The following is a 24,267-nucleotide window of genomic DNA, read 5'->3' on the forward strand; positions in this document are numbered from 1 at the left end:
AAATAGGTGAAATGTAAATAAAATATATCTATATTTCACTTAATTTTACACTTTTTATCTTTCTTTTTCTAACTCTCTTCTCAAATCTCCCAATCAAAAATCAAATACAACATTAATAACACCTGTGTGATTGCTTTAGGATGAGCGGGGAAAAAAAAAAATGTCTACTCCTAGATCCATGTTGGTGTCATACATATTGCGTCTGTGCGTAATATCAGTTGATTGTCAATTTCCATACAACTATAAAAAATAAAAATAAATGAAAAAATGTATACTTAGCAAAATATTAAACAAGCAATGCAAAGACTTTATTTAAAATATTCACACAACATAAAATTTAGGAGCAAAAATAAATCTCAAAGGGGCAAATTAATAAGTTTAGCAAGGCAATTGCCCCCACTTAAGTCTCGTTTGGCAACCTTCAATTTTAGCTAAAAGTTAAAAAGTTATTATAAGTTGTCACATCACTCTCTCTCTCTCTCTCTTTTTCTTTTTTCTTTTTTTGCCTACTTTTTTTGTAAAAAGTTAAAAAATTACTAAAATAGTTTGTTCCCAAACAAGGTCTTAGCCTATCCATGTGTAAATTTTATTTTTATTTTTAATAATGAATTTCTCTCTTCTTAATGCACTTTCAATCTAAAATTATGCCTTGAAAGTCTCTTGTTTTAAAATTCTCACTAAATTGTGTGGTTAACAATCCATTAGAAATAAAAAAAAAAACAAGGAAATCCCTAGCCTTCATACACACATACTATGTGTATAATTTGTCTATTTGTAATAAATGTGTGTGCGTGCGCGCGCGTGCGTGTGGAGATAGAGAGAGAGATGTGAAGGTATATGTATTAACCATTGGTTGATGAGTTGCAAACGATCACTACAAGAAATAATACATTTGCCGACCAAAAAATTTGTCACTAAAAACCCATTTTTAGTCGGTAAAAGTTATCCGGGACCAATTTTTTTGGTCGCTACTTTTGTCGCCAATTGAGGGTCGGCAAAAGTAATTCACGACCAAAATTTTAGTTGGTCAAGAAAAGTTGAATTTGCCAACTAAATTTTTAGTCGCTAAATATGTTATTGCTGCGACTAATCCATTTTGTTGCTAAAACACTTTGGTCGTGAAAAGTGATATTTTCCCGACCAAATATCTTAGTCGCCAACTGTCACATTCCACGACCAAAAAGTTTGGTCGCAAATTATCACATTCAACGACCAAAAAGTTTGGTCGCCAATTGTGACATTCCACTACCAAAAAATTTTGATCACCAATTGTGACATTATACGACCTCTTAGTTTGGTCACCAATTGTCACATTTCACAACCAAATTGTTTGGTCGCCAATTGTCACATTCCACGACCAAACATGTTTGTCGCCAAAAGAAATGTTTGCGCAACTAAAACTTTAGTCGGCAATAGACCTATTCGCGACCAAATCCTTTGGTTGCCAAAATTAATAATTTTAACTAATTATTTAGTCGCCAAATGTGCTTGGTGATACACTGACTACTTTATTTAATCTGCAAAAATATAACTTATCTTTCCCGACTAATCAATTGGTTGCCAAAACTAGAAAAATAAAACCAAAATTTGGTCGCTAACATCCAACAAAATAAACATGTAATTTATAATAATCCATCCAATTTATTTAATATAATCTATAATTTACAAAAATCATTCAAACCAATAAATAAATTAAATCATGAACATTCAACAAAATACATATATCAACCATTTCTGAACCTGTTTAATTAAGTCAGCAACTATTATAAGTTTTCATCCACAAGTAATTCCAAATTACATATTTCATCTAGCATAAAAATTTAAAATATAACAAGTACTTATTATTATGTTTTAAATTTTTATCCATGTGCATCAACCCAAAAATATAACTAGTAGTCTACCAAATATTTTCCATACACACCCATCCAAAAATATAACTACTAGTGTATCTAAAAATATAACTACTAGTCTACCCTAATATTTTCCATATACATCTATACAAAAATATATAATCCTTCCAAAAATATAAAAAAGTGCCAATTTATCCTGTACAATTTGGCTTTGTGCGCGAGTTCATCCATCTGTACAGCCGAAAAAGAGAAATAATGTCAGGTAAAATTGGACAAATAATGAAAAATGTCCATGAAAAGTTAAGGTCACATTACCAAATTAAATGACTATCATTATCAAATTGTAAATAAAACAACAACATTCTTATGTCTATAGCATTACCACTTTTGTATTTCATTGTTTAGTTTTTTGAACGGACTTAAATGCAATTCAAAGAAGAACAAGTTAAAAATAATTAAATAAAACAACAGTTCACAATAATATGCAATGGACTTCTCAACTAGCAAATAAGCAGAAGACTTAGGGCCAACACTAAACAACACTAAACAAAGTTAAGTTCACAATAATAAAACAACAGTTCACAATAATATGCAATGGACTTCTCACGGCCGGTGTTTGCATTTTTTATCACATTGTTTAGAGGCAGTTACATCTAGCTAATTAATACTTAATAGAAACCAGAGATCAGGTTTCCCTCCTAATTCGGAAGACTTGGGGCCAACACTAAACAGTGTCTTTTCATTAATAATTTTTTAATTTTGTTTGGGTAAGTAATTCATTTTCGTTAACTTAAACAATATGATAAAATGTTTGTTGTTGATCACCGAGTGGAACCTCAATTAAAAATTCATTGCATCAGTTTATGTTCTTTTTGGAATTTAGTCTTACAAAGTATTGCAAAATTTGATAGCCCACTATTTGGGTATGTTGGTGCACCTGCCTATGCTACCACATTGTCCTTATTCATTTACTGGGTTACCTAAAAGCATGTTGTGTTTGAGATTTATGTATCTCCTTTAACTAGCCTACTAAAATTGTACAAAGATCATTGTAAACCCTATACTACCCCACGTGTTATATTTTAGTTTTGTAATGGTATGGAACAAAGACTGAAAATTATTCCAACGAGTAAAAAAAAAAAATTCACGCTTGCTTTGAAATTAGATAAAAAAAAGGTATGGAAAGATAACTGGTGTTCAATTTTTGACCCCAAACGACATGTTTTCACCTTTTTTCATCACATTTTTTTGTCTAAATATCTAACCTTGCGTCCAAGTATGCTTCCAAATGTCATCAAAAATCAATTTGCAAAGAAAATAAAAAAGAAAAACATTAATATATTATCAATTACCAATTTAGCAAAAATGCATTTTCTACCGAAATTTGACTTTCATCTATACTAAATCACAAAACAACAGCTAATCTAATTGGGGGCAAGCTCTTGCAAGTTATATGAACAACAATGAACCTGCTAATATTGATGAGTTTTATTGTCATATAGAATGGTTCAATGAAAGTTGGATCTTTGTTCTACTAACTCCAGTTATCTCCACAAATTTCACTATCTACCAGTGGATGTCCCTTTGATACAACTTTACTATCTCACTCACTGTTTCTCTAACTTTGCTTAGAAAGAAATGAGAATACTAATATGGGTTGAATGTTTTTAATGGGTTTTCAATTTCACAAAATTTGAACTAAGATAGATCGACATAAACAATATAAAACTAAGCATTTTAGTATGTTATGATCATGTTCAATGTTTCAAAGTTTGTAATAGCAATTTAACAATGTTGCAAGTGTAACTTTCTTAAACAGTTGTGTTTTAACCAATATATACTATCCAACATGAGAAAAATGAAAAGATAAAGCAAGATAGACTTACCAAAAAGGCAATCTAGGGATGCCCCTCCCCTAAATTGTCCGTTGAAACCTTGTTTCTTAAGAAACTGGCAACTTGAGTCAGCAATTTAGCACGCTCTTATGGGGTCATGTCTCAAACGGTCTTGAAATGTCCTCATTTTTTGCATTACATAACAAAATATGATATTACACATTATGAGCTTATGTTTTAACGTGTATATATATATAATGTGAGTGACATGCGTAAATATGTTTATATTAGACAAAAGCATCACTCCAAAATACTGTAAAAAATAAATTAAAATCAAATATTCAACATATTTAAAATGAAACAGATATAGATTTCATTTAAAATGTAACAAAAAAATAAAAATAAAACAGAGAAGTTCCATTTCTGTACAGTGTCCAGTCACCCTCTAAATCAGTACAAGAATAAATGTGCACTGATATGTAAATTGGCAAAATAATAATAAAAATAAATAAATAAGAAAGACAGCAAACAATACAATGATACACCCAGGAAAGCCAAAAAATATTATAGCAAAATGAGATTTCAGTGATAACAAAAATTCCGCTCCACCTCCAAATGGCAATAACGATCCCCATGCCCAAATGTGAAATATAAAGGAAAACAAATTATAATAATCAACATTTTGACCTCTTCAACAAAATCTATGGAAATCACAGACTGAAATCTATTTGCCAATAAGGTGTATACCAGACTCTAGCCAAGCTAGGAAAAATATAAATCTAGATCTTGAATGAGATGTAGTAAACTCTTTTTAAATTCAAAACCTGGATAAGGGAAAAAAACTCACGGAAAATGCTTGAAAAATCACAACCATGTACACCATATCTAAGTTGCAATCATCAGTTTCGACCTTCAATCCAAACCAAATGTCGTTGTGACAGTCAATCCAGGGGCAGCCTTGAAGATTACAATAAATTAGCTTCAAGCTTCAATGAAAACTAGGGAATAATTCGGCCTGTGCTAGGAAAAACATCACCAAGCCGTTTGGTCTTCTTGCTCAAAATTAAACAACACACAAATTGTCAACACAAGCAGGTAGTTCAAGCTTGTTTTTCAAGATTCTGAATGTGCACATTTTTCAAAACAATTTCGTTTTCAGCTAGAAGTCTTTCAATCATCTCATAAACCCTCTTTGTACACATTTACTTTGATAAGAATTCAAGCACAAGACATTAACCCTAGCAGTCTGCTATTATTTATTTATTCTTTAACTAATAGCAGTGCTGCTCTTCACTAAAGTAGTCTTTTTGTATGTACCTGTAATTTCTGGCCCTGCAACATCTCTTCTTCAAACCATCAAAAGACCTGCAGATGAAGACCAACGAGGCCAAACATGATTAGTGATTAATCTCTACTAAAAGTTTTTGAGCACTAAATGGATCTAACAGATGCAGACCGTTTCTTGCCATTCCTAGCAAAAGCCTCCGCACATTTCCTGTTTCTTCCCCCTATTGCCATATCAAAACAACATAATAAGGTTGCATGTTTCTATCATAAGCAACCGATGTTATGAAGGAAAAATTTGTATAACTAGGAAAGCAAAGAAATCTATCTGGCTACTTACAGCAAGTTGTTATAAGGTCAACCACACCACAGCTTTCGAAAAAGGTGCTATCCTTGACAGATGAGAACAGCAACTTGGAAAAGGCCTTCATTTCTCTCAAACCAATTCTCATTATTGCAGCCTAGTAATCATATAAACGGTCAAAATGCAAAATTTTCCAAAGGTAATGTGTGTGGACTTGGAATAATGAGTTTAAAGCACCTATAATTTTTTTTTTTTTTGGCCTTACCTTTGTGTTATTTCGCATCTCCAAACCATCCACAAAACCTGTTCAATTTTACATCAAATCGTTTCATTAACTCATAAAACATAGTAAAGAATACTTGAAAGCGAAACAAACAGTGGACTGCCAAAACCTGCTGCAAATGCCACAACATTTTTCAAGGTCCCGCATAGTTCAACTCCTGCCACATCTTGAACCTGTATTTCACCCCAATAAAACACACAATTCAAAAAGTGCTTGTTTTTATTACTGACAGAGAACCAAAACACCGCTGATCTGTTTATAACCATGCAACACCTGGCAAACTTCATTGTGTAGTTCTTCACTCCTTATTTCCTGTATTAAAATAAAGAAAATACAAAAAATCATATTTTTTTTTGTTTTTATTTTCTACTCAAAAAAATTAATTCAGAAATGTCATTCTTACATGCCAACTTGCAATAGCTTTGCACATGAAAACAAGTGAACTCGAAGCCCCTGATGGGTTTGCTCTAACCTGCAAACAATTGCACACCAAACTAGGATTACATTTCTAATCTCAGCTTAATTGGAAGATGAAGAAAGTATAGGCATACCATGGCACATAGACCTCGGAAGGCATCCTCCTCAATATCGTCACGTATCTTGCCACAATTTGCTAATGGCATAAGGCTGCAAGTAGACTGATAGTGATATAGAAACGCTTACACTTGGCAAGACTATGTCTGGCCAACAAATTTTAATGCACAGGGTACATCCACAGCACATGCAACACAACAGGCTCCTCCATAATGACAGTCTATGAAGATAAAATTATGAACACATGGACAGATTTACCATAATCTAGGGACAATAGGTTTGTCTTTTCCTGACACAATGAATGAGGATGTAAAAAACAATTAAATGACAGTGTGCAACAACATATAAATGACCATCAGAAATCAAAATTTATTTGCATCATTTCATTTTCATGGAGCATCATTTAGCAAAAACTAAAAACATATTGCACAGAGAGAGAGAGAGAGAGAGAGAATTAGAGAAGGGGGAATACCAAACTCCTTATCCCACTACCAAGACCTTCAGCAAGTCCAGAGAACAAGTCCAAAGAGCACACAATGAATTCTTTATCTTATCATACTGAACCCCAGCTGAAATAGGATCGACCTGCGGCCAAAGTGCCAATCAATACGAAAACGATGCTCACAGTAGAAGAATTCAAATTCAGGGGGAAAAATGTGTTCGTGAACCAAGATAAGGAATGCAACCAGCAAAGCAAACTGCAGAATTCATGCTCACATATAGAACAAAGAAGCTTGGAGTCTAGGCTTGAGGTTCATGTATTTGACATAATACAAGTTTGGCAAAGCTCTAAACAAACCGAAGCTAGAGCTTCTCAAAGAAGATGTTGCAATCACAAGGCCAATCAAAGCAGAGCTTCTCAAAGATAGAGCTTTATTAATTTGTAATTTTTTTCCACTGACCCAACTGTCAAGTAATTGTCCCTAGTTAAATATCCTGGCACTTTTAGGCAGATGTTGCAATCACAAGGCAAATTAATAGAAAAAAGATCTTATGATTTCCAGATATGAATGCACACAATTAAAAATGGAAAAAGAAACAATCAACACAACAGGAAATTTTCATAATGTCTGACACGGATAGGCCCACAAGGCATACGGCCCACAGTAAACCACCCCAAACCCATCGCTTGGGACCAATGGCATAACCCGGTTGGCAAAACCCAGGACAGCTGGAGGCCATCTAGACATGGAGGGCCAATGGCATTTGGGCACATGGCAGGTGGGACACGGGCCACATCAGCAGACAAAGATCTGCAAAGTTATTATCACAACACATCACCATTAATGCATCCCATCACAGCATTTTTTACGACAACACCCCCTCGTCGGAACAGAGCCCCATCACCCTGAACAAGGTAAGCTACGGCACAGGCTTTCGGCGAAAGGAAGCACGTCACAAGAGACAGGGAAATGATGACCAAAGAATATAAGCAAGGATAGAAAGACAAGAATAAGGTTAAGTTATCTCTCTCTCTCTATTCCTCTCTCTACATTCACTACTCCTTCCTTTACTAATTCTCACACCGGAGGGTTCACTGGGGGACTGCCCCGCTCCCCTTTGGGCTTGCATGCAGTTCATTTGACGGAATCATCACCCCGAACCGGAACCTGAAGAGCCTGGACCAGCCCGACCCATCCACCCGGGAAGAAGAACGTTATCAGTTGGCGCCGTCTGTGGGAACTTAGTGGTTTATCCGTGCGCTAGTTGTGTTCACTACCGCCGGAGCCCTCCCTTCTCACCATCACCTTTCCCTCTTGCCCGTCCAGGTGTATGGTCACGACTAGGTCCATGGCTTCTCACCACAACGCCGCCGATCACCAAACAGATCCTTCCCACCCAACCAACCCACCACAATACATCATCGAGCTCACCAACAGCATTAACCGCATGGCCGAGCAAAACCAGGCCCTGATCAATGTGTTACTCCAAAGAAACCCTCCCGTTCCACCTCCAAATATCCCACCCAACCAAGGAACAACCCCAGGCCATACTGCTCCACAACCCCCTCCGCCTAACCCAGAAGGTTCGCAGCTCCTTCCTCCCCAACATGAAAACCTACCACCTCCACCTCCACGCCCGCCAGTCGCAGCACTGGCTCCTGAGGGGGAAGCTAGCAGTGTCCAGCCTCCATTGACCGACCATGGCGACAACATTCCCCTATGGGACGCTGAAATCCGAGCTATGAAACTCCAACTACAAGGGGTCATGCAGAACATTCAGCACAAGCCCTCAGTCACCACCAACTCGCCTTTTGTTGCCTCCATCCGCAACAAACCATTGCCTGCCAAGTTCAAGATGCCTACCGTTGACTCCTTCGATGGCACGACGGACCCAGTCGACCATCTGGAAACCTACCGCACCCTCATGATCCTCCATGCCTTCCCTGACGAGATCATGTGCCGAGCTTTTCCAGTGACACTGAAGGGATCAGCTCGGCTGTGGTTTAGCCAGTTACCGGCGGACTCCGTCTCCACCTTTCAATACCTCAGCGACTCCTTCCTGAGCCACTTTATTGGAGCCCAGCGTCAGAGACGCCCAGCCACCCAGCTCCTTAACATTCGTCAGACCGAAGGGGAGTCGCTCCGCAGCTTTGTCACCTGATTCAACACCGAAGCACTTCAAGTAGCGGAGAATGACGACAAGGTCATCCTCACCGCTTTCATGGCCGGCCTGCGGTCGTCTGATTTCCTTTTCTCCCTCTCCAAAAACCCTCCAACCACCATGGCAGCTCTACTATCCAAAGCCCAGAAATACATGAATGCTGAAGATTCCCTGGCCGCTCGGCAAGAGCCAACCCCTAAAAATCCGACCCCCAGAGAAAAGAGGAAAGACTCCGAGCCCAAAACCGCCCAGTATAATAGCCAAACACCCCACTATAATGACCGACCCCCCCCGAACCGACCGGTCGACTCCGACCCGACCGCCCGGTCGGTTTGAGCGGTACACACCTCTCAACTCCCCCATGGAGCACGTCCTCAATCAAACCAACGGGACTACCCCCTCAAGTGGCCCCTACCGTCCCGAAACCCTTCCACCCGGAAAGATCAGTCCAAATACTGCCGCTTCCACCAAGACCATGGCCATACCACCGACGAGTGCATTAACCTCAAAGACCAGATCGAAACCTTCATCCGCCAGGGCCGCCTCAGCCGATTCACAGACCCCCGCCCCCCACAGAGGCAAAGAACTGACCATCCCAGGAACAATCGCCGACGCACACCACCCCGCAATCAAGCCCCACCAAACGAAGGCCACTATCGCCCGCCACCGCAACCTCGGCCTCCGGGCAATCCCCCTCCACCAGTCGGAGAAATCAGAGTCATTTCGGGGGGCCTTGCTTGCGGGGGGCCATCCCGCTCGGCTCAGAAGGCAGAACTCAGAAAAATCAGGCAAGGCTCAGACAAAGCAGTGGCGACGGTGGACCGACCTCCCAAACAGTCAAAACAATGGATCGAACCCATCACCTTCACCGGCACCGACTGTGCAGGAGTCCGTTACCCACATAATGACCCCCTTGTCATTTCCGCCATCCTCTCCAACTACAAGGTCAGACGAGTCCTCATAGACAACGGCAGCTCTTCAGACATCATCTTCCTCAATTGCTTCCGCCAACTCAAGATCGGGAAGGAGAGCTTGTCCCCTCTCCAAACCCCTCTGGTCGGCTTCACCGGCGACCGAGTGACCTCCATCGGCTCCATCGATCTGCCTATCACCATCGGCGAGCACCCGCGGCAGACCACTAAGTTGCTCACCTTCCTTGTGGTCGACTGCCCCTCCGCTTACAACATTATCCTTGGCCGCACAGCCCTAAATGCCTTCCAAGCCATCACATCCACATATCATCTGGCCATGAAATTCCCCACCGATCTCGGCATCGGAACTGTCAAAGGAGAACAAACCGTGGCCAGGGAGTGTTATGTCGCCTCACTCAAGGAAGTCAAGCTAAAAGAGGCCATGATCATCGAAGGGCTTGACGTCCGAGACGAGGACGAGCTGGTCAGAGGTGAACCTGTAGAGGAACTTGTTGAAGTCAACATCGACCCCACCAACCCAATCAGAACCACCAAGATCGGCAGTCAATTACCCGCCCAGGCCAAGGCCGACCTTACTGCTCTCTTAACCAAGCACAGAGATGTATTCGCCTGGACCCATTCTGACATGCCAGGCATCGACCCCTCCTTCATAACACATCGCCTCAGCATCGAACCCCATTTTCGACCCCACCGCCAGAAGCAACGCATTTTCCATCCGGAGCGCAACACCCTTATAGCCGCCGAAGTTGACAAACTCCTCGAGGCCCAATTCATCAAAAATGTGGACTATCCTAGGTGGTTGTCCAATGTGGTCCTCGTTCGCAAACACAATGGCAAATGGCGGCTCTGTGTCGACTACTCTGACCTGAACCGAGCTTGTCCCAAAGACAGCTACCCCCTTTCTCGCATAGATCTGCTGGTCGACGCCACAACCGGTCATCAAATGCTTAGCTTCATGAATGCCTTCTCTGGGTACAACCAAATCCTGATGCACACATCTGACCAGGAGCACACATCATTTATTACCGACCGAGGTACCTACCACTACTGCGTAATGCCGTTCGGATTGAAAAATGCTGGGGCCACTTATCAACGGCTGGTTAACACCGTTTTTCATCACCAAATAGGCCGGAATATGAAGTCTACGTCGACGACATGCTAGTCAAAAGCAAATACTCCTCCGATCACCTCACTAATTTACGTGAGACCTTCGCCACCTTGCGCAAGTACCAAATGAAACTCAACCCAGAGAAGTGCGCCTTCGGCGTAGGGTCTGGCAAATTTTTGGGCTTTATGGTCAGCCAGCGCGGCATCGAAGCTAACCCTGAGAAGATCAAGGCCTTGGTTGAGATGCAGTCGCCTAGGACGGTCAAAGAGGTTCAGAGACTCACCGGCCGAGTGGCGGCCCTCAACCGCTTCATCTCCCGTGCAACAGATAAGTGCTTGCCCTTCTTCAAAGTTCTTCGACAGACTTTTGAATGGACAACTGTATCCGAAGAGGCCTTCCAACAGTTAAAGCAATGCATGGCCAACCCCCCCTTTCTCTCCCAAGCTATCACGGGCGAACCCCTCTTCCTCTACCTAGCAGTATCGGGAACCGCAGTCAGCGCAGCTCTCCTCAGAGAAGATGGCTCAATCCAACGCCCGGTCTATTACATCAGTCGGGCTCTCAGGGGCGCAGAGCAGAACTACCCCCTGCTGGAAAAACTGTCCCTGGCCTTGGCCATTGCCTCCAGACGACTCCGCCCATACTTCCAAGCCCACTCCATAGTGGTCCTCACTGACCAGCCCCTGAAGAAGGTCATGCAGCAACCAGAACTCTCAGGTAGACTGATGCAGTGGTCCGTAGAACTCAGTCAGTTCGACATCTCTTACCGCCCTCGGACAGCAATCAAAGGGCAAGCTGTAGCTGATTTCATCATGGAGTTCACCAAGCCGACCCCAACCACAGCACCCCCGCTCCTACCAACTGCAACAGAGCCAGAAGATCCCCATTCTTGGACTCTTAACGTCGACGGTTCGTCCCGAAGAGAAGGAAGTGGTGCCGGCCTCATCCTTACCTCCCCGGAGGGCGGCTACTTCAAATGTGCCCTCCGTTTCTTGTTTGAAGCAAGCAACAACGAAGCCGAGTACGAGGCATTAATAGCAGGACTCCACCTTGCCCAGGACATAGGGGTCAACCACCTTCGAGTATCCAGCGACTCCCAACTCGTCGTCGGTCAGATGACGGGGGACTTTGATGCCAAGGACGACACGATGCGAGCTTACAGAGATCTGGCACTCCCCCTTGCTCGCCTCTTCAATACTTTCCACATCAGGCACATCCCCCGGAGGGAAAACTCCAAAGCATATGAGATGGCTCAGTTGGCCTCTGCTGACCACCCTACTATCAGCCATGATGTCCGCGTTGAATATCTACACCACCCAGCCATCTCACCAGCTCTGCAAGTCGTACAATACATCCAAAATGGACCCATCCCTTGGGCATCCGACATCCTCCTATTCTTGACCACAGGAGCCCTCCCAGACGACCAGCAGCAGGCTGCCAAAGTCCGATCCCGAGCATCCAATTACGTCATTCTGGACGGTATATTGTACAAGCGCGGTTTCTCCCGGCCGTATCTACGATGCCTCAACCCCGCCCAAGCAACTTATGTAATGCAGGAGATCCATGAAGGAATTTGTGGTAATCACTCAGGTGGCAGGTCCCTTGCCCAGAAGATACTCCGTACTGGGTATTTTTGGCCAACTCTTAATCAGGATGCGACCGACTTCGTACTCAAATGCGACAAATGTCAATGCTTTGCCAACATCCCCCATGCCCCTCCTACAGAGCTAATCACACTCTACAGCCCCTATCCGTTTGCCAAGTGGGGGATCGACCTGGTTGGTCCACTTCCCACCGGTCGAGGCCAGACCAAGTTCGCGATTGTTGCCATTGATTACTTTACCAAGTGGGTCGAGGCTGAACCCCTTGCCACAATCACCGAGCGGAACACCACCAGGTTTATCTGGCAATCGATCATTTGCCGATTCGGCATCCCTCAGGCCATCATCTCTGACAATGGCAAACAATTCGATAACGCAAAGTACAGAAAATTTTGCGCCGACCTCCAGATTCAACCATGTTTCTCCTTCCCCGGTCACCCTCAAGCAAACGGCCAAGTTGAGGTCACCAACCGTTCCCTCCTGAAAATCATCAAAACCAAGCTCGAAGCTGCTAAAGGCCTTTGGGCTGAGGAACTACCAAACGTACTCTGGGCTTATCGAACCACTGCTCGCACTCCCACTGGAGAAACCCCTTTTCGCCTAACATATGGCGCTGAGGCAATTATTCCGGTTGAAGTCGGTTTGCCTACTCCCAGGGTTTTACATCCGGACCTGGCCGCAGCCAAAGAACTCCATCGGACAGACTTGGACCTCGTCGAAGAGCTCAGAGAGACCGCTGCTGTCCGATTGGCTTCATACCAGCAGAAAATGAGAACACACTACAACCGCCGAGTCCGACCACGAGAGTTCTCCGTAGGGGACCTTGTCTTACGAGAAGTGACTCCTGCCACAAAGAATCCATCCGAGGGCAAACTGGCAGCCAAATGGGAGGGGCCCTACGTTGTGAAAACCCGACCACGACCAGGCACTTACCGACTTCAAGACATGGAAGGCCGAGACCTGCCCCATCCTTGGAATGCGGAACATTTGAAGCGTTACTATCAATAATTCGTACTTTTGTATTGACAATATCGTTGTATTTCCCTTTTTTATACATAATGCAAACTCCGCCTGGTCATTTCGGTTTTCATAATTCAACTGTCTCTATGTCGCTCCCAGACCGAGCACTTTAAAGCCTCAGCCAGACTGAGCACTTCAAAGCCTCAGCCAGACTGAGCACTTCAAAAGCCTCGGCCAGACCGAGCACTTCAAAAGCACTTCAAAGCCTCAGCCAGACTGAGCACTTCAAAAGCCTCGGCCAGACCGAGCACTTCAAAAGCACTTCAAAAGCCTCGGCCAGACCGAGCACTTCAAAAGCACTTCAAAAGCCTTGGCCAGACCGAGCACTTCAAAGCCTCAGCCAGACTGAGCACTTCAAAGCCTCAGCCAGACTGAGCACTTCAAAAGCCTCGGCCAGACCGAGCACTTCAAAAGCACTTCAAAAGCCTTGGCCAGACCGAGCACTTCAAAGCCTCATCCAGACTGAGCACTTCAAAGCCTCAGCCAGACTGAGCACTTCAAAAGCCTCGGCCAGACCGAGCACTTCAAAAGCACTTCAAAAGCCTCGACCAAACCGAGCACTTCAAAGCCTCGGCCAGACCGAGCACTTCAAAAGCCTCGGCCAGACCGAGCACTTTAAAGCCTCAGCCAGACTGAGCACTTCAAAAGCCTCGGCCAGACCGAGCACTTCAAAAGCCTTGGCCAGACCGAGCATTTCAACTGCCTCAGCCTGACTGAGCACTTCAAAGCAGAACCACATTTTCAACACTTAGTCACATTCTGAAGCTTCTTCACAGTTCCAGGACCACGTCTTTACCTAGTTAAATTCTCCACATACCCTCACGTATTTCACTTACTGATCAGATTATTTGCCAACTATTTAGTTACAATTTACAACCTGCCTCTTACTCCAATTTTTCCATTATCTTTTCAAATTTCATACAACTCCAATTTATTGACCCAATCTTTATGACCAATTTTAATCACAACATTTCATTCATGCTGGCAACATAAGCAAAATACACAAAATTCAACTGGTTATACATTCATCCATTACAATTAAATAATCTTTGTACACAACTTCATTACAGTTAAATTCTCCATACCTTCATTCATTCACTCATTCCTTTACAATGTGTTTACAAGTTTAACAAAAAAAAACAAACACAGAGCACGCCCAGTTTTTCTTCTCCTTGGCTACTCCTCCTCGCTGGATGCCAAATCCTCTTCTTCAACGCCTTCGTCCAGGGGGGTCTGGGCCACATCATCTTCGCCTATTGTCACACTACTCAGGTCCAAGTGTGGGAACAGCTCTTCAGCTCTACGCTTGAACATTTTCCAACCGCTGTCCCAGAACTCGGCCATTTCGTGCTTATAGAAGTCTGACTGCTGGAAGCTTTCAATCACCTCTGCTTCTGTCCTACCTCCAGCAGTCTTCCTTGATGGGCCCACCCCCCCAGACTCTTGACCAGCCAGACTCCTGGCGACAGCAGCATCCACCACCATCTGAAATTCGGGGGACCCTTTATATTGCTCCACTGCTGCGACGCATAGATCAGGGTAGGCCGCCTTTTCAGACGCCGCCTTAGCCCTCTCCTCGTCCAGCTCCCTTTGCAGGGCCCCCCTTTCAGCAGCCGCCGTCGCCCTCTCCTCTTCCACCCCCTTCCTCAGACTCTCCAGCTCCGCCGCCGCCTTCACCTTCTCTATCTTCCATTCCCTCAGAAGCCTCCCCTTCTCCTCCTCTGCTCTGGCGCGCTCCTCCCCCAACTCCTTCAACAGATCTCCAATTTTGGAGTCCGCTTCATCCTTTTGCCTAACCAGCTCTTCATTGCTGGTCATGGCCTCTTCATGCCGCTCGACTGCCACAGCGCAGGCCCTCTCAGACTCTTCCAACTTTTTCTGTTCACCAGCCAGTTGGAACTCAAGCGACACAACCTTACGGCGTGTGTCCTCCAGTTCCAACTTGACTGCTGGCAGATCGGCATGGGCAGTCTTCTAGTCGGCACTGTCCTTCCTTAATTTGGCCAACTGGGCCCTGGCCTCCTCAGCCTTCAACTTGGCAGCCCCAGCTTTCCTAAGAAGGGCCCCCGCCAAGGTAGTTACCTCCATTTGGGCGGAGCATAACCCCCTCAGCAGGTCAGCCTCATTATACCCAAATGCCGCGCGCAGAGCTCCCTCCTCCACAATCTTCACCAGGCGGTCTGCCCCAGTGTTTTTAAAGGCTCAAGGCGCACTAAGGCGCTGAAGGTCTCTCGGGGCCTAGGCGCAAGGCGCAAGGCGAGGCGCGAGCTTTATTGAAATAAGGCGCACAGTCTTCGTAAAAAATAGAAAAATTAATATAGAGTGTTTTTAAACAATTTCAGTATAATGTTTAAATTAAATAACAATTTTAGTATAATTATTTAATTCATACATACATAAATAAAAAAAATAGATACATAAATTAATTAATTATTATGATTATTACATACATAAATAAATAAATAAATTAATTCATACATACATAAAAAAAAAATAATTAATTCATAAATAAAAATTATTATGATTATATGATTATAAAAAGGTGTGCCATCAAAAGGCGTGCCATCAAAAGGCGTGCCATCAAAAGGCGCGCCATCAAAAGACGTGCCATCAAAAGGCGCGCCATCAAAAGGCGCGCCATCAAAAGGCGTGCCCAATCTTTCAAAAGGCGTGCCCAATCTTTCAAAAGGCGTGTCGTCTGGCGTCAAGTATCTGCGTTGGCTATTTAACCGAGGCTGAGGCAGAGGCTGCCTTGGCTAAAAAACTCTCTGTAATACGCTTCGTTTTCGGAGAGAGATAAAAAACTCTGAAAAAACTCTGCCTTGGCTAAAAAACTCTGAAAAACGCTTCGTTTTCGGAGAGAGATACTCGGTAACACTCTGTAATACGCTGTTGCCCAGAAAATGGCCTCGTCTTCCCGTGGTCTGCTCACTCTCTTTCCCGACCTCAATGAGTCAACAAGAGAGATAACTGGTGCGGTGGCCCGTGAACCTCAACCAAACACTGCCGGTTTTGCGCCGTTGAACTTTCCGATGCGGTCGGTGGAGCAAAAAATGGCGGTGCAAACGGATGTGGAGGCTAATCAGTATACGTTGAAAGCATGTGTGGAGTCCATGACGGCGGTCACAAACTTGTCGAACCGGCTGCAGAGTAGGGCAAATGAGGTGCAGCAGTTAAACTCCCAGCTGGCTCTGCTCCAACGCATGTATAAGGATGCGCGAGCAGAGATAAGCGTGCTAAAGGCGGAAAATAAGGAGCTGAAACGGAAGGCCACCGTGATGTTTCGATTTGGAGGTCCGCCATATGCTGCAGTGGAGGAGCAGGGGGGAGTGAATGTGCTTGGTGGATTAGGAAGCACAGAGGCAGCACCGTCAAGGACCGCCCAGGACGGAGGCAAAAAGAAGAGACCGGCGGCAGAGTAGGTCGGTGGGTGGCCGTCGGCAGAAAAGAAAACAAATCAGTTGTGGTGGTGATGGTGATCTTGTGTGGTTTTTTTTTGTTTTTTTTGTTTTTTTTTTTGTTTTTGTTTTTTTTTTTTGTGTGGTTGTGGTGTAAAATGTGGATCGGGGTGAATCCCGGAGATGAATAAATTATGGTTTGTTGTGCAAATTGGAAAATGGTTTTGGGTTTTTTTTTATTTTTTATTTTTTTTTTATGTGGATCATTAATTTTTTTAATATATATAGTATTTTATTTATTTCTTAAATTTTAAAATTTTTTTTATAAATATTTTTATTTTGAAACATATATATAATTTATTTTAAAACATATATATAATTTATAAAGGTATATATATAATATATAAATAAAATATATATTATATAAGATATAGGTAAAATTATTTTATACTTATATATATGTATATATATATACTAATACGTATAAATATTAACATAAAAACCAAACAGAGAATAGAAAGTAATAAGGCAATTTTTTTTAAAATAATATGTTCTTATTAATCATTTATTTATTATATTTTTTAAATAATATGTTCTTGTTAAATTTTTTTTAATTTTTATTTTACATACATATATATATATATATTTTTTATTAATATGTATAAATATATATTATATAAGATATAAGACAATATATGCTTATATATATTATATAAGATATATGTAAAATTATTTTATACTTATATATATATATATATATATATATACTACTACGTATATATATTAACATAAAAACCTAACAGAGAATAGATAAGGGCAGAAAAGCCGAGAGAGAGAGAGATCGTGAGCGAGAGAGAGAGAGAGAGAGAGAGAGAGATCGCGAGCGAGAGAGAGGCGAAGACGAGAGAGATAGAGAGAGCGATCGAAGTCAAAGGGAGGTCAAATCGTCGAAGTTGAGAAGACGAAGTCGACGGGAGGTCGTCATCGAAATCGAGAAGAAGAAGTCGATGAGAGACGAAGAAGAAGGAGAAAAAGCAATAAATAGTGAAGAGAGACGACACTGACCTGAATCGAAGTCGAAGTCGAAATCGAAAGAAGAAGCCCAGAGGAAGAGAGACGACACAGATTTGTTCAATCGATTAGGGCTTTGCGAGTCGTATTACTGATTTGGGTTGAGTAACTCATTGAATGAGTTGTAATCCTATGTGGTTGAGCCTTTCGAAGACAAATCATAGCCATTAGATCAGCAGCAGAAACAACAAAAACAAAGCCCCCTTAGGCACGAGCCTTGCGCCTTTCGGCACCTGCCAAAGTCGCATCTAAGGCGCGCGCTTCATCTAATGCGCCTCGCCTTGAACCCCTTAAGGCGCACTTCATGCGCTGCGCTGCGCCTCGCGCCTAGGCGCGCGCCTAGGCACGCTTTTCACAACACTGGTCTGCCCCCGCCCTGGCTGGGCCTTCTTCTCCCTCCAACCTTCCAGCCACCGCGCGGGCATGATAAATCGCCGTAGCCAGACGAACCCCTCCTTCCTGGGGGCCAAGCCTCTTTTGGACCTGTTCCCTTCCGCTCGGCGCCGCTTCACTCACCCCAGCCTCCACTTGCACTGGTGGAGCAATCTCCACAACCTCCACCGTTGGGATGATCTCCACCACCTCTGGGGCGTCCTTTGCCGCAGGGACCTCCACCTCCGTTGGGGCCACCTTCGCCCTCTTGGCCCCAGACTCCTCTGCAACTTCCTCTGGGGCACTCCTCTTCTTCTTCTTCTTCTTTTTCAGAGCCTCCACCCCCTTTTTGGCCTATTCTTTTACAGGGTCTATAGGCGGCGGACGCGGCTCAAAGCTGCTTAAGTCTTTTTCCCCCAACGGCCTGGGGCGCGGTCGGATCCTCTCCCGCGCGATCGGTTGAGGCGGTCGGTCCCTCTGCGCCTCCATCAACTTCGCGGCCTTGGCCATAACGGCTCGATCCTCTACCTCCTGCGCTCTCCTCCTCCCCTCCAACTCCGCCCGACCGAGGTCTCTACCTTTCGGCTGCGGTCCCAACCCCGCCTCAAACAGTGCAGACAGCTGGACAAGATCGTCCCATTTGGCTTTCTCTCTCTCTTTCCACTCCCTCACTCTCTTCACCCTCTCTTCCGCCACCGCCCCCAGTCTCGACTCCATCGACCGGGTTGGCACCTTCCAGATGGTGCGCACCCCCATCCCCCCATTAACTGACACGAAGAACCACCGTGGCCGCCACCCCTTGATCGACGTAGGCAGCCCTGCCACCAACCCCCTCCCCATCACCGCCTGTAGGGTGACCCAAGTTTCTTGCTGCCCCGACGCTTTGTAACATGAGAAGAACTCGTCTATCGTCATGGCCTCCTCCCCAATCGCTTTAGGCCACGCACTCGCACAGGCCATCAGAATCTTCCACGCATTGGGCATCAATTGCCCCGGCGCTACCTCCAGGCGATTTAGCACGTCAACAACCACTTGAGGCAATGGCAGCCTCAGCCCCCCTTTCAGCGCCTCCTCGTACAGGGAAAACTCCCCTGGCATCACAGTAGACGGCCTTTCCCCTGATGTTGGCAGCCGTAACTCTACCTCCGCCAGAATCTGGTATCGTTCCCTAATCACCTCCAAATCCGCCGCCGTGAGTGTGGATCTGTCCGCCTTAGTATGCCACTGATCTGGCTCTACCTGGCTTAGTGGCTTTGGCGCCAATACCAGGACCGACGCCTGCGATTCTCCCACCGTTTCCCCCACCATTCGTACCTCCATCCTGTATCGCGCTGCTAACTCCTCCGCATCATCATCCCCCAGCGGGTCCACCCTCACATTGTCTACTTCTTCTTGCGCCATTTCTAGGGTTTGCTTACAAAACACTTCTGACGCAGACGCAAGGAAGGTGAGAGAATGCTACACAGATATGTCGTACGCAGTGAAGGAATTAACACTTGGATATTTTGAGTTTTTGTAAAAAGGTAGGTGAAGCGCATTATACCAAAAACCCACGGTTTTACCCGTATCCCATGGATCCACATTAATTTTCGCCCGTTTCAAAACCTTTCAAATCAACCGCCAAAACCGCCTTTTCAAAACCCCCCCTCGTGACCTATCGTTTCATTTCTGCTCCAACGTTTCATTCCCCCCACGATATTGCCACGTGTATGGCCACGATACACTGTCCCCTCCCCTTACCCTGTCCTTTCCATTTCACATCATCACATTTTTGAGCCCCGCGCCGTCCTGGTCGGCACACCTCACGGTCACCACCTCCCACTCGGCCACCCTCGCGGTCGGCACGCCTCACGGTCGACCCCTCCCGCTCGGCCACCCTCGCGGTCGGTACGCCTCACGGTCGACCCCTCCGGCTCGGCCACCCTCGCGGTCGGCACGCCTCACGGTCGACCCCTCCCGCTCGGCCACCATCGCGGTCGGCACGCCTCATGGTCGACCCCTCCCGCTCGGCCCCCCTCGCGGTCGGCACGCCTCACGGTCAACTTCCCCCGCTCAGCCACCCTTGCGGTCGGCACGGCTTCCAGTCGGCCTCTCCACTCGGTTCGCACTTCTCCTTATTACTATTCCCTTCGTTGGGCTAAAGCTGCACTCGAAAATGGGGGACTACTGACACGGATAGGCCCACAAGGCATACGGCCCACAGTAAACCACCCCAAACCCATCGCTTAAGACCAATGGCATAACCCGGTTGGCAAAGCCCAGGACAGCTGGAGGCCATCTAGACATGGAGGGCCAATGGCATTTGGGCACATGGCAGGTGGGACACGGGCCACATCAGCAGACAAAGATCTGCAGAGTTATTATCACAGCACATCACCATTAATGCATCCCATCACAGCATTTATTACGACAACACCCCCCCGTCGGAACAGAGCCCCATCACCCTGAACAAGGTAAGCTACGGCACAGGCTTTCGGCGAAAGGAAGCACGTCACAAGAGACAGGGAAATGATGACCAAAGAATATAAGCAAGGATAGAAAGACAAGAACAAGGTTAAGTTATCTCTCTCTCTCGATTCCTCTCTCTACATTCACTACTCCTTCCTTTACTAATTCTCACACCGGAGGGTTCACTGGGGGACTGCCCCGTTCCCCTTTGGGCTTGCATGCAGGTCATTTGACGGAATCATCACCCCGAACCGGAACCTGAAGAGCCTGGACTAGCCCGACCCATCCACCCGGGAAGAAGAACGTTATCAATGTCAAACACCATGTAGTTGCGTGATTTGATGTGAAGACACTACTAGTTGAACGTGAACACAAGCACTGTGAGTGAGAAGCCACAAGATGACTTTTTAATTTAGTTATTTATATAATATTCAAAATGCTGAAAGCTTAAGAAAAGCTTCATACCTGAACCAAATAAATTGCCAACCGAAGTTTATACATGAGAGAATGGTTGGCATCATCTTGAAGCTATTAACGACTTATTATAAAGACGTGCACAAAAATTATAAACTGGGTCCAAAGCACATCTTTTTGATCTAGGAAGGAGGGAAACATAAAATATTTTTATCATAGGACTGTAGTAGAGAGAATTTCATTACTCTACTCAGAAACTAATAATTTTCTCTTCTCTCTTTTCTGTTATTTTCTTATTGGGTAATTTACAATTAAATTTTTGTTTTCTTACTCTACTCCATCTTTCCCTTTTGTCAATCTGTATATAATAATCAACACTCCCATATTTTTATAAAGTTTAATCTGAAATCCCTTCATTTGAAATGCATTAATCCAAGCAGAACCTTGGTTTCTCATAGCATGCTACAATCACTCCACATAATGATTCACCGTCTTATTTAACATCTAGCAGAACAGTGCTCAATTATCATAATTAGTATGCAATTGAAAGTAAGAATCATAAGTGTATATATGTAGATAAATTCTTACTTGGATTGGGCTAGCAACCATTAACAAACTAGCAATGCCACCACCAATAACACGACCATCAGGACAGAGATGGAGTGTGGAAGCAAAGAAAAAGTAAGTATCAGTCCTCAACTCTTAATCTTAATCATTTTCCAGTTGGAAAAACTAAATTGTTATGAGTGAAAAGAAATTACCAGCATAGCTTTCTCCTATAATGAACGAACTTGTGTTTCTATATTGTGGGAATTAGACAAACCATTTGTGCAAGAAAATTAGATTGTCCCGGCTATAATACAAAAAATTTCAGACAATTAGATTTAAAGTTCTAAAATTCCAAGGCAGTGTATAAAGTGGGACTTTTTTCAACCCCCAAAAAGAAAACAAAAACAGTAAACATAAAAATCACAAAAAAGTGAAAAGTTTACATAGTATTCAGTACTAAACCATTATAGGATGCTTACTACTAAACAATGAAAAGTGTAAAAGAAGAAGAACAAGTTGACTGTATTTTGAGCATAGAAAGAAGATAAATGTTTTTAGAAAACAATTTCAAGAAAATTGAAGAAAGTTGGGAAAATGTGGGTAAAATGGGAGAGACATGCCTGTGATCTTGTCATTTACACCCACATAGGAGGAAGAATCAGATGAGTAAGAGAACCCAAGTCCAATTGGTGTCTCCAAATACAACATATTTGTTTTTGTGGATCAATAAGCACACAATCACATGAAATCAATTCTTAGAAGCCAAATCATCTATATAACTTGTAAGGGTATATATAAAGTATGGTATAGTATAGTACCTCTGTTCCAGCTATATTCATTCCTGACCAGTGCCTTCCCACTAGGCCTAAACAGTCCATTTTCAGAGAATGCCCCAACCCCCAATGAAGAACAACCAGGCCCTACCACCAAAATAAAAATCAAAATTTTAAAAAATTAAAATTAAAACTAAATACCCATAATGTGGGTGTGTATGAGGAAGTGAGAAGTTGGAGTACCTCCATTTAACCAGATAACAAGAGGTTTGGAAGCCGGGTTTGATTCAGCTTCAAGAACCATAGCTTTCTGTTTCTTGGCATCAATGGTCACATACCCAGAAAATTGCTGGTAACTGACTTGGGGTTGGCCAGGTAATTGATGAATTCTGTCCGATGCAGAGAGGTAAGATGAAGAAGAAGACTCTACTACTTCCATGGAAAGGGTAATTAGCTGTAACATAGATGGGGTATGGATCTGCAATCTGTGTAGATCACTCACAGATCTGTGTGGATCGACTCAGATCTCGGCCTACGGTTGTCAGACCTACGCCGGAACATGGCTGACGCCACCGTATCTCATAGCATCGGCTAGGGTTTTACGATCAGAACTGTGTGTGCGTGTGTGTGTGTGTGTGAGAGAGAGAGAGAGAGAGAGATGAAATAGAAGATGTAGAGAAAGATGGTGGTTCTAGTGGCAAAGTAGGTGAGGAGGAGGCGCGTCGCCGGAGGAAAGGGGAAGCGGTGGTTCTGTTCTGCGTATTTTAAAGAGAGAGAGGAATGGGTTTAAAGAGAGATGGGGTTTGGTTGTGAAGGAGAATTAGTGTGAGAGAGTGAACAATCTGTTCTTGTTTAAATAGAGAACATGCGGGCGTTATTTTCCTCCAAAATTTTCACACCTTTCCCGACTAAAAATAAATTTGGTCATTGTAGACATTTCATTTTTGACCGTCCTTAAGACTGACACTACTGATGGTTTACTTGGTAGTAAAAGATGTGTAGTGCAAAATGGTCAATTTCTTCAGCGAGAGGAGAGTCAAATCCAAACCTCACACCCCATTTTGGACCAACGCTATTTTGAATGGGTTTTAGACCTTAAAATTCTCTCTTTCAAAATATTTTTGAAATGAAGTTTCTACGATGTTCCGAGGCTCGCATTTTGTCAAATGTTGCACTCTTCGGTAAACCGAGCAAGGACAAAGTGGAAATGAATGAAAAATAGGTGAAATCTTTGAAAAATCTTTCAAAACACCTTGCTTAGGGGTTTGGAGTTGAAGAAAAGAAGAGGAGAGGGAAGAAACCCAGTTGGGGAAGGAGTTGGGCATGAATCGTTAAGAGAGAGTCGAGCAGCCCTCGTTAAATCAGGTCTATCCTTTTGAATACTTGGATTTCAGATATCAGGCCACCACCGTTGGAAAGATTACTTCCGGGGCTTCGTTTTTCACTTAATAATCTCCTAAAGCCGTGTCCGGATGGGGGAGATATGATTGGTTGAAGTTGGGCATCATTCCGGTTAGACCGAAACTAAGCAACCTTCACTAAAAGAAGGATATCTCTCAGCACACATGGAATTTTGAGGTGAGGCTTCCAAATTTGGAAAGACAACTTCCGGGGCTACAGTTTAGGCTCAAGAATGACTTGAAAAGGAGTCCAGATTAAGGAATTAGGCTTGCTTCAAATCAGGGACTAGCATTGATTTTTTCCATCAGCCTCTATGGAAGGCCATCGGCCACAATTTGACCTCAGCAGCTATATGTCGGCCAAAAATGATGGCCAGTCGGCACCAAAGATGGTCGGTCGGCCAAAAGTGTCCACAAAGCCCAGAATTGACAGATATTTCTCCTCTAGTTGTTATACACTGCATCAGATATTTCCAATTGAGATATT

At 43.9% G+C, this 24,267-nt stretch overlaps 2 protein-coding genes and 1 pseudogene across 27 annotated transcripts; 1 reads left to right on the forward strand and 2 right to left on the reverse strand.

Annotated features, from left to right (window-relative positions):
* Nucleotides 1-1,819: 1,819 nt before the first annotated feature.
* On the reverse strand, nucleotides 1,820-23,208 carry LOC114319093 (glycerol-3-phosphate dehydrogenase [NAD(+)]). 26 transcript variants are annotated; one of them, XM_082901334.1, is made up of 16 exons: nucleotides 22,624-23,207; nucleotides 22,426-22,527; nucleotides 21,820-21,911; nucleotides 21,647-21,674; nucleotides 6,563-6,675; nucleotides 6,108-6,183; nucleotides 5,960-6,028; nucleotides 5,830-5,868; nucleotides 5,666-5,729; nucleotides 5,539-5,576; nucleotides 5,310-5,430; nucleotides 5,142-5,193; nucleotides 5,003-5,050; nucleotides 4,533-4,642; nucleotides 3,737-3,856; nucleotides 1,820-2,081 (listed from the first exon to the last, which is right to left on the reverse strand). In XM_082901334.1, the coding sequence occupies exons 6-14, from the start codon at nucleotides 6,177-6,179 to the stop codon at nucleotides 4,627-4,629; spliced, it is 519 nt and encodes a 172-aa protein (XP_082757460.1). In that variant the 5' UTR covers nucleotides 6,180-6,183; nucleotides 6,563-6,675; nucleotides 21,647-21,674; nucleotides 21,820-21,911; nucleotides 22,426-22,527; nucleotides 22,624-23,207; the 3' UTR covers nucleotides 1,820-2,081; nucleotides 3,737-3,856; nucleotides 4,533-4,626. The 26 variants fall into 26 exon arrangements, with proteins under 26 accessions (XP_082757460.1, XP_082757455.1, XP_082757459.1 ...); XM_082901329.1 differs by having other exon boundaries at nucleotides 6,108-6,379; XM_082901333.1 differs by adding an exon at nucleotides 22,228-22,300 and having other exon boundaries at nucleotides 21,647-21,911.
* Nucleotides 11,430-14,218, forward strand: LOC145805186 (uncharacterized). Its single transcript, XM_082900244.1, has 2 exons — nucleotides 11,430-12,213; nucleotides 14,199-14,218. The coding sequence occupies exons 1-2, from the start codon at nucleotides 11,430-11,432 to the stop codon at nucleotides 14,216-14,218; spliced, it is 804 nt and encodes a 267-aa protein (XP_082756370.1).
* LOC145805187 (serine carboxypeptidase-like 45 pseudogene) lies at nucleotides 21,898-22,819 on the reverse strand (annotated as a pseudogene).
* Nucleotides 23,209-24,267: the final 1,059 nt, after the last annotated feature.

Source organism: Camellia sinensis, chromosome 13, assembly GCF_055761805.1.
Source record: "Camellia sinensis isolate YWXY chromosome 13, ASM5576180v1, whole genome shotgun sequence".
Lineage (NCBI taxonomy): Eukaryota > Viridiplantae > Streptophyta > Magnoliopsida > Ericales > Theaceae > Camellia > Camellia sinensis.